The 10985-nt window shown below is 35.7% G+C and overlaps 1 protein-coding gene across 1 annotated transcript; it reads right to left on the bottom strand.

The window, feature by feature from the left end:
* Positions 1-982: 982 nt before the first annotated feature.
* On the bottom strand, positions 983-10158 carry DEPDC4 (DEP domain containing 4; the record flags this gene model as incomplete). Its single annotated transcript, XM_029084722.1, has 7 exons — positions 983-1061; positions 2491-2616; positions 2842-2984; positions 5738-5964; positions 8335-8521; positions 9077-9228; positions 9732-10158. Coding segments are annotated over 7 exons (1341 nt in total), but the record flags the coding sequence as incomplete, so codon positions are not given.
* Positions 10159-10985: the final 827 nt, after the last annotated feature.

Below are 10985 nucleotides of genomic sequence, written 5' to 3'. Positions count from 1 at the left end.
TGGAGACTATGCAGGCTAGGCTCCAAGAACGCTGTAGACAGGCAGCTCCTTCCTCTGTTGCTCCTCTCTGTATTCTTTGGCTACAGAATATTTGATACTCAGAACACTGAACTGAAAGTAATTTCGACACATTCCAGAACTGAACACAGATGGTAAAAGATTCTGTACCAGAACTACTTCTCAGGCAGTTACTGTATTAAATACAGTATTAAACAGCACAATAACTTACAGTATTATTCAGCTCCCTAAAGGTTTCTCTTCCATGTTTAAGCACATAATGCACTGGCAATACAGAAATCAAAAGGAAGAAGCTAAAGAGCCAGAGAGAAATTAAATTATTTAAGCCAATCCTTTTAATCACAGTGCTGAAAGATTTTTGGTTGCAAGGTTAGACAGAATGTTAGCTCATAAAGGAAATGAGCTGGAAAAAACTAATCCTGCATAAGCACTGAGTGTCAAATGCCTTCCTCTTAGACTATACCACCCTTCTGTAAGTCTTAAGCTCTTAATAAACTTCGTGCTTACCCAGAAAAGGAAGAGAGTTCTTCAAAACACTAAACTATCAAGGTCTGTGCTCAGGGCATCTATTAGAAGCTTAAACTACTGAGCTCTATGAGAATTTCTAGGTGTCTTGTGGCAGAAACAGAAAAATGCTGTTCCTAAATATCAAATCAAATCAAATTCACAAACATTTTATGAGCAAGTCACTTCAGGAAGCACATTTTGCATAATTTATCCAATACTAATTATTTGGTAAAAAAATCTGTAATGTGTTCAAACTAGATAATAGAATCCTTCTGTAATATCCAGAGGTCAGTGTTTTGCTTGTAGCAGACAATTTAATTATTTGGTGAATTAGCCACTAGTTGCTTTAATGCTTCACTTGTAATAAAGGAAAATAACATAGTCTATGCAAAATTATAGTCAACTGATGATAAATAGAAAAGTTTTATATAAAAATGTGTATCATCACATCATCTACCTGAATTGATATCTGGATCTTGTCCTTCTAGCAAACTCTCAAGTCTCCTGCTAGTTAGTTCCAGAAGAGTTAAAGGAGTCTGAAAATACAATCCGACAAAGAAAAAAATTACAAAAACAGTACTTCTGTATTTTGAAAATCCAAAGCTGATCTAAAGATGATGAATTTAAAAAAATCACATAATTAACTGCAGAAGACTCTATGCCTACGTTTATTTAGGTACACATCCAAAATACCTCACGAAATTGCACTAAAACATATACATATGTTTATTCCTGATATTTCCAGCCAAAGAAATAGGAGGCAAGTTGTTTTAGATGTTGTTTTTCACTGAACTACAGCAAAAAATGTAGTGTAGACCCTGAACTGATTTCAGCTTATATAATACAAAAGGTTCCTAACTGCAGTTGTGAAAGAACAAGCCACCATCCACCCCGCTGTTCATTTGTCGGATCTGGCTCCATCTCCAATCATGAATCAAAGCCCAAACCCTCATTTCAGAACCCTTAGTAACCAACCAAGCAAAAGCAGTTTGTTTTGGCTCTATATTAACACGTAGAAAACTCACAGTAACCACTTGATACTTTCAACATAAACTGGAGCTAATTAAAAAAAAAAATAAATCTCCCATGTCTCTCTAGCTGATGTCAGAAGTGGAAATGAATGTGTTGTAGAAGAACTAAAAATAGTATTTTACTGAAACCAAATCAATGTTTCAGCGAGGCTTATTTGTAACTGGACAATAAATATCTGGAGCATTTTACAGCTATCTTACAACAGCTGAGATAATTACTTCATCTCTATCTAGTGTTTTAATAAGGAATTTTATAGTTAAGGAAAACAGTAGAAAAACATTACAACTTTAATGCACTGGTTGAATTCAGAATCAACACAGGGTCAATATAGGATCTGGAAGGTTGCATCTTTCCATATATGTGACAATATGATGGAACGTAAATAAAGGAGACTATAAAATATATCTGTATATTTACATAACTAAGTTAAATAGAACGGACATTTAATTTTGTGGTTCTACTTATTTAATTTAGAAGTTAACATTGCAAAATATCAGGAGGGACACTTAAGAGTTGTCAAAGCTGTACGTGTGCACTGGGGCAACAGAGCATGCCATCTTACATATCACTCAGAGCATGTCAGCTGACTCCTAAAGGAGAAACACACTCAAGAAGCCTAAAAATTTAGTAGACAGCCATCAGAAAAAAGGTGCCAAAAGGCCTCCATAAAAAATTCTTAATACTTCAAGTATTTTCTTAACACAAATGATGCAAATAGAGGATATTATATGGAAAGGATTGCAAAGCTCTCAAAAAGCTGTCCTCCATAGTCTGAAATAGCTTCTCGCCCTACCTGTCTGTACCATTAAACCGTAACAGATGGAAACAGAACTGAAACAGATGTCTGCTCCTCAAACGTGTCATCTCCAAAAAGGCACTTAATGGAATTTAACATTTAAAATGACAAAGCCAATGAGGTAAGGAAAATGCTACCTTGAAGAGTTCGGAGTGATTGTCCATCAGAAACTGAGTCAGCAGTTCAGCCTGTGGTTTTGACAATGTCTTATTTTGTAAGATGAACTTTGTGCAAGTCTTGATGATCACTGCTCTGTTATCAAACTAGAAAAAGAAGAACACAGATTTCATGTTAGATTTACTTGCAATGTGTCAGCAAAGACTAAGTATAACAGGATGCTATCAGTGGGAAGAACATTTTGATACTTGTTTTAAAACAAAACACATTGGAAGTCAGTAAACAATACTTCTTAACTCTGGAAAAAGATAAAAAGTTAGCTTTACTACAGGAAAGTGCTATTTCCAACTCTAAACATTACAGATACTTACTTGTTTTTGTAATCGGTAGCCCTCGGATTCAGATGCAATGGCTGTGAACGTCAGGAGTCTGTGCAGCTCTTCTCGGATATTTGGTGCTAATAATTTTAAATACAGTTGTGATGCCTCCAGAGCTTGATCTGTTTTTTCTTTTTCTGCAATGGAGTAAAACAGTGTATCCAGTGCAACTGTTGATTTTCAGAGTCAAGAATACATATTTAAATTCCAATGTTAATCCCATTTTTGAGGGTTTTTCCCTCCAAACAAAGCAGGTTATCTCGGTGACTTCTAAAACCTTTTATCAAGGCTCAATACAGCATTCAATCAACATAAGCTTAAAACCTTTGTCCCATAGCTAGTCAGGGAACAGATGTACTTGGACAATACATACAGAACACTACTACATTCTGTGTACAATATGCAAACACTGAAGTGATGTTTGAAGTTTGTGGTTACACATCTTCATATTATATTCCAGCATTAATCTCAAAGTAATTAATGAGCTGAAGAATTCTAGCTTTCTCATCGCTTTGAGGTTTTGTTTGTTTGGGGTTTTTTGTTTTAGGTTTTGTTGTTGTTAGTTGGTGTTCCCCCTCCATTTTAAGCCATTAGGTTATAAGTTTCTCAAGGAAATGTGATAATCTTCTATAATAATAGATGATGATAATTCTAGTTATCTTCACTTTGAAAGTGAGGAACTATCAAAAAGCCAAGTAACTTTCTTAAGGCAAGAGCAAGATGAGGGCAGATACAAGAATAGAACCTATGTATGATTTTCTGATGTCTGTCCTATTACTGGGACAGAGGTCATATTTCACAAGAAATAATCCAGGATTTGCAGGGGTGTACCACAAGCCATTTGAAACCATCTTTGTTCAAAAAGAACACCAACACCAAAAGAGCAAGTAAGTGATCCTTTTCTAAAAGAAGGGCAGACAAAAAAGCAGGAGAGCGAATTGCCAAAGATCATGATCAAGACAGGTGAAAATGTAGATATGAAGACAGTAAGTTAAATAATTTCTAGAGAAAAGTTTCAGAGCTTCTCTGATCTGTGGTTAAAACTTTACTGAGTTACTTTAACAGACTGGGGGGGTGGGGCAGTGTGGGAATGCAAAAGTTCCAGTGTAAAAAGGTTCAATAAACCACATGGACTAGTTTGACCAACTGCATTAATCTGTATCATAAGTAAAATAATTTAGAACTGTTTATTCTAAAGGCAACAAGCACAGCAACATGTTTGCCTTTACAACAGATCTGTATCATCAGCCATCTTAAATCAAACTGTTTAACAACTGAGGAAAATACAGTTAAAACCATATATACATTAATAGCAAAATTAAGTAGTACTTTAGCTAACTGCAGCACTTCTCAAATTAATTTTGAAAGTGTTTTAAATATGTGGACGTTTATAGCTAGTTTGAGCTCTCCCTTGCACTACAGTCAGAACATCAGCACTTTATCAAAGTAAGATTAATTGCACTGGATTCTACTTGAAAATTATTATTAGAATGCAAGTTGTTATGCACTGACAACCATAATCTATTCCATAGCACCAAGAAGGAAAAATGGTTGTAAAATAGTTAAGCACAATCTCCTAACAGTGATCTAGTATGAACTAGAACACAGCTGAAGACCCAAGAACACAGACTAATATAGTCAAACAGAGATTAATTTCCTAAGGATAAAATTATAGCTACCACTTCATTAAAAAGAAATAAAGCATTAGAAACTGCTTGTGGGATAGTCTTACTCAAGTTGGAAAGATGACAAAATTAAAGTATGAATAAGAAAGCAGAATAGCCCTGGATAGTCACAAGTCACGTAGTTCAGATCAAGTAGATACTTAATAATGGAAAGATCTACAGGCAACTAAAGCCTTAGTGTAATTCAGCAGAATTATGACACTGTCTTTTCCCTTGCCTACAGATTTGTCTCTGTTGATTCTCTGATTAAGTAATATTGTATAATATTGGTTTCTATCAGTTTTGTACTTAAAGTACATATATGAACTATAACATCTTCAATTTAAGTGAATGCTTAGCAGAAGTTACCAGTAGCTAAGTCAGTTATTTCAAATTAGCATTCTTTTTTGATGGGTTATGCAATAGTTTCCCTTTCATTATTTCTATTATAAATTGATTTTTTTTTCTCCTTAGCAAAACACTACTGATAAAAATATTTTGCTCTGCTTTTTTTTGTTTGTTTGTTTTTTTTTACAAAGGTTAACTATGCTCCTATGTCAGTAAGATTGTCATAGTTCTCTAAAAACTGAAACTTCTGATAACACTCTATAAACCCTAGAGAACTGAAGTAGTAACATGGCCTGTTTAGAGTAGGACTAATCTTAAACTTCTTAGTTAAATTGAACACTTCCATTTTACTTGTGAGTATATATATGTAGTGATTTTTTGAGGGGGATCACAGCCTGAATCACAATCTCAACCACCCCTTTTATCATTTTAAGTAACTTCTATCACTAAAAAAGCCCTAAGTCCAGAACTTACAAAACTTTATTTTGGTTAACATGAAAACTTTATAGCAACGATTTTACTTTTATGTTATTAGTCACAGGTAGCAATAAGGTAAATTCTGACTAGTCGTATGAAATTTTCACAATGAGAGTAGTTATATATTGAAACAGGTTACCCAGAAAGGTTGGTGAATCTCTGTCCTTGCAGATTTTCAAAATTCAGCTTGACTAGGCCCTAAGCAACTTGATCTAACTCTGAAATTTGTCCTTGCCTTGAGCAGAGGTTCTAACTAGTGACCTTAAGCATTCCCTTCCAACCTGTAAACTAAAGTGCATCTGTAACAGCATTGCAAATGGTGTTATGATTCAATCAATGCTTAGTAAGTTCCATCCTTTATACAGCTTTCACTTACATTTTTTGTTCCAGTTTGCTCTTACCTATAAGTTCTATAATTCCAGCGTGAATATTGAGATCCTGAGTGGCAAGAAGAGAGTCCTTCTTTTGACTATAATACTTTATTATAATGTCAAAAAGAATCTTCTTGTATGTATTCAGACTGCTCAGTTCGTTAGTGCTTTGAGGTAACTGCTCACTAACCATCACTATGAACTGGTCTGGGAAATACTCCAAGCATTCAATTGCAGCACAGAGCCATTTGTCAAGCCTGTAGAAGGAAAATTGGGTTTTAGTGCTCACTTAAAAATACTCTGCCTATTCTTATTTAACCCTTTAAAGAAAATGAGACAGAAATAACCATGCAAGTATAGTCACATATTTGAACCACAGCATTAAACTTGTTGCTTATTAAGCAGTTTTTATTTCACTATAGTGGTTCAAGGACCTGCTAAAAATAAGCAGCTTCCAAGGTTCTCCTATGCTACAAACAATGCACCTGAGGTATGCCCAGCTCAAACCGGGCCGAAATCATGCCAGACTGTCACTGACCACAGGACACTTGCCTGAGTATTTAAAACTAAACACCACCCCCACTATTACTTCAACACACATAATGAAAACCCACCAGGACTAACCAGAGTGAAAAAGCAAGGGACTGAATCTTCAGAGAAGAGACACAAGACAATTAGTTTGAAAACAGAGACAAATAAAAATAGTTTAAATCCTAGAAGACTGCAGAAGCAGTTTATTATATAAACTACTATAAAGACGTGAGTTTTCTTAAGCATTTCTTGCTGTATGACTTAACTAAGGGAGAGAAAATGTAAGGCAAATCTAAAATTCAGGTAGAAGACTCATTGTTCAAAGAGGCTGGAAAATCGGAGGAAAAAGTCACTAACTTAACCATTCTGTGCAGAAGAAATCTAAAATCATAGAACTGCAGGGGGTGGTAGGAGAACTACTTTTATCCCACTCTCTGCATAAAATAATTCGTACTGAATCAATAACTCCTGAGAAAATGCAAATATTATTTAAGATCCACACCATCTTATTTTTATCACAGAGAGCAGAAACAAAGATTTTTGAACTTTCTACTAGACAGATAAACACAAACTTTTGCTAGGGCTGCTGCAGCTGACAAGGACTGTATAAAACTCTTGGATGTGTAAATGGGATAATATAGTAACATAGAAATGGCATTACAACTTCCCCTTAGTTACAATCCAATGAGCAGTGCAATCACACTGTTTCTAATTTTATAATTCATAATAGAAAAGTCTTAAAGCAAAAACAAACTGGAAAACATCTTTGAAAGTTAAATATTCAGAAAGCAGTCTAGCTAGCTTTATAACAGAGTGTGGATAAAGCAGGATTTTATTACTGTTTTTAAGTACCTACATGGAGAACAGGTATTTGATTATTTCCAGTATAACATGACACTATTTCAAAACTGAAGACAGAAAATTTGAGATCCAAATTATGTTCCCCCCTACCCCCCTTCATATTGGGGGCAATTAATCCTACAACAACTTGTAATACTGGTGGCTATTCTTCATAACTGGAATTTCCCATTTCTCAGGCATGCTGTAAGCCAGACTTAAACAATATATAAAGATGCTACTCCAGTCTCGCACTTAAGTAATTCTAGAATAAAGTGATGAAGCAAGCATTTGATTTTCTTTATACTCATCTGATATATTAGCAAAGACTCAAATGTTAGAGACACTTACTATAAGAGTAATACAGAGTAACAATCACATATGAGAGATTTTAAGAGACATAAACCCACTAATCACCCAAGAATCAAGTACAATGGAAGTATAAAACCCAAAAGAAACTGTTCATTAATCCATTCTGGGATGAAAAACCCAGGGACTTAAGATGCAATCCATCAAAAAAGCTAGCTTGGAACCAGTTTTATTAGCTTCTATAAAACTCTAAACATATGTAAAAATATTAATACATTCTCCTTAAAGCAAGAACACATAAAAACTGTAAGAAAGTCTCTTTAGGTACACAGATTGACCTCATCCTCACAAACAGGTAAAAATTGTATTGATCTGACAGAAAAAAGCATTCCTAAGACATAAACACATGAGGAGATGTGCCTTGACATAGTCATTAAAAGTATGTGCTAAGATACAGGTCAGCCCAAGCGCAATCAACAGGTACACTACAAAAATAAGAGAATATTTAAGTAAAAAAGCACTAATGTGCAGCTACTTCCACTTCTATATTCTCATGATACAAGCATTCTTCAGAGCTACAGCTTAGTTTCTGCTTTTCTGTTGCTAATAGTAGATGCATTATTGAGTTTGTATCTTCACAGCACTACCAGCAGGAGCTGTGACAAACAAAAAGCCTCAGAATAAATTTGTTCAGTTTCTAATATCTCGTATAGATACCCAAGAATGAAGCATCTGCTCTAAAACTAGGAGTATTTTCAACATTTGACATTAAAGTTTTAATGCTTAAAATCCTCAAATGTCCAATCCTAAACATACACTTTTTGTGAATTCCCTTGCCACTTCTGAAAAGAAGTCAAAGGGAAGTACATTAATGCCACCCTTGTCTACAAGTATACAAGTGTAACAATTTCTGTTTACCAACAAATCCATTTTATTGACATACAACTTACTCAGGCAAGTTTAAACTATATGTAACCTCTCTGTCCAGGAAAGTATTTGAGATAATCAGGTCTTCTTCTTTGCCAAAACAGTCTGGTTTCGTCTTTGCTGAAGTCATCAAGATGTCTTCTAGAAGTGGAACATCAATTAACTGCAGTAGTCGTAGCAGAGTTTGCTGTTTCCAGACATCTTCTATTACTGATACCATACACAAACAAACACACACCCTCAGTAAGATCTTATGTAAAACACTAACGTTTCATTTTACTCACTCAAGAATGTTTTAAATGTTCAAAGAAAACAAGGTAACAGCACAGTGTGAAGCTTCTGTGTTAGGGAAGAAGGGATCGAAATAGTAATGCTAAGAAAGTAGGCTTTAAAGAGAACATGTCTCTCCATCATATTAGAATTAGTAATAACCTACTCTAGTTAGTAATATATACAAGAAAAGACAAGTGAATAACAAAGGAATCATATAATACAGATGTACTTAATCTTAAAATCTGTTTCCTTCTGAAGTGGTATTTGCATAAACATAATAGCACCATCTTGCAAACACTTAATCCTGTTTTGTTTCCTTCAGTTTACTTACAATGAGCATTTACCCATTTAGCACTCATTTAGCTATTTGGTCATAAGTTCCATGTTATATTTAGGACTCTGAGGGGCAGCGCTTAACAGGAGTGAGGTACTCACTCCAAGTAGATACAGTGAAGAACAATCAAGTTTTAAAATGAAAAATTCAATTCTCACCTCTTTTTGAAAGCAGATGAGTTGGTTCATTAACCATGATCTTTGGATGTAAAGATGTGTGAATATTTATTGATCGAAGAAGCTCCTCTATCCTCTTTTTATTGGATCCTTCTAATGCTACAGGGTTTGAAACTGTTGTTTCACATTTCATTCTCCTTAGGGGCGTGGAAAAAAATAGATGTATAACAAATAGGATCAGAACACATTTATCTTTCTGTCACTTCCTAAATTGCTGTTAATTGTAGCTGGGGTGTATCCTGCTGCTAGAAAACCAATCATCCATATCTGCTTTGTGGAAAGGGCAAGGATATTGATTCCAAATACTATTTATTAGTTTCATTTCTTTCATCAGCTTCCAGCAAGTAGCTCATTCATACTAATTCTCAGATTTCAGCACAACTGATTGCAAACCAAACTGATTCCTAGGCTTATACTACTCTGACAGACTCTATTCTAAATAACAAAGCGCAGATCAAAGCAGTTTAGCATTACCAAGAAATATTAGGTAGCATCTGCAATTTAGGCATGACATTTCTCAAAACTGGCATGCAGTTTTCAGAAGTCTCCAATATCTGGGTTACACAGACATCTACAGTTAATCCATCCTTAAAAATAATAATAATAAAAAAAATCAGATTAATTCAGAGTAACTCACTTGGAACAACTTTTTCTCTTCTGTTTGCAGATTTGCTCAGGAGACAAACTCTCATTGTCTTCATTCTTTCTTGGAAGAAGAGGAGTGAGACTGCTATTTACAAATCTATAGAGACTTGTGTTTGTGTCTTCAAACTCTGTTTCTTTCTCATTCTTGAATAAGTAAAGCTTTGCTCCAACTGGCTCAAACACCTTGTGATCCATCAATGCTTGGCATACACGGACTCCCTTTAGCCGAGAAATATCATTGCAGCTCAGGTACATGCTTTGCATAAGATGGCTTAGCACCACATCAACAGCATTTGAGCCGGTGAAACAGTTTTTATATATTTTCAGATGTTGCCTACGTCTTTTGATTTCCACCTGACTGTGAAGAGCATGAATAATACTATTCCACAACTGAGTTGCTTGAAAAGGACCATCACAATCTGCAAAATATTTACATGGAAGTTTTACAGATGTTTATAAAGCTTTACTTTATAATTTGTAAACATTTTTACTCTGTTAAATTAGTTTTACATATACATATAGAGAGAGTAATATATGTATATATATAGTAAAAATTTTAAAAATTTTTAAATTTTTAAATTTATTTTAAAATTCTCCAGAAATCAGTTTAATTTTACAAGGACAGAGAAAGATAGTACTTCATGAATCAGTCCTTCTTGTAAGTTGACTCACATCCACTAGGGTAGAATCACCAGAAGAGAACAAAAAGACACTAAAACAGGTGAGGAAGTGGTTTTTTGTTATTACCACACATACGGTATGTATGTACACATACACATTAATTCATTAAAGAATCACAGAACTGTTGAGGCTTGCAGGGACCTCTGGGTTCCATCTGCTCCAACCTCTCCTGCTCAGGTAGGGCCACCCAGAGCTGGTCGCCCAGGACCATGTTCAGAGAGGTTTTGAATATCTCCAAAGGTGGAGTGTCCACAACCTCTCTGTGCACCACTGAGAAAAGCCTGGCTCGGCCCTCTTTGCTCCCTCCCTTCAGGCACTCGTAGATGTCGATGAGATCCCCCTAAGCCTTCTCTTCACCAGGCTGAGCAGCCCCAGCTCTCTCAGCCTCGCCCAGGGGAGATGCTCCTCTCGACCACAGTTCCTCCCCCACGTACCGCTCTCAGCTCAGCAGACGACAAACCAACAATTGCAGGGTGTGAAACCTGCCTCCCCGCAACCTCCCGCTCCCAACAGGCGGTCAGAGCTCACCGCTCCACGCCCAGCCCGAGCGGCGGCGGCGGCGGCC

The sequence above is a fragment of the Antrostomus carolinensis genome, unplaced genomic scaffold, assembly GCF_000700745.2.
Source record: "Antrostomus carolinensis isolate BGI_N321 unplaced genomic scaffold, ASM70074v2 scaffold33104, whole genome shotgun sequence".
Lineage (NCBI taxonomy): Eukaryota > Metazoa > Chordata > Aves > Caprimulgiformes > Caprimulgidae > Antrostomus > Antrostomus carolinensis.
Note: the sequence above shows the minus strand (reverse complement) of the source record. Positions and strands in the feature narration are given on the sequence as shown.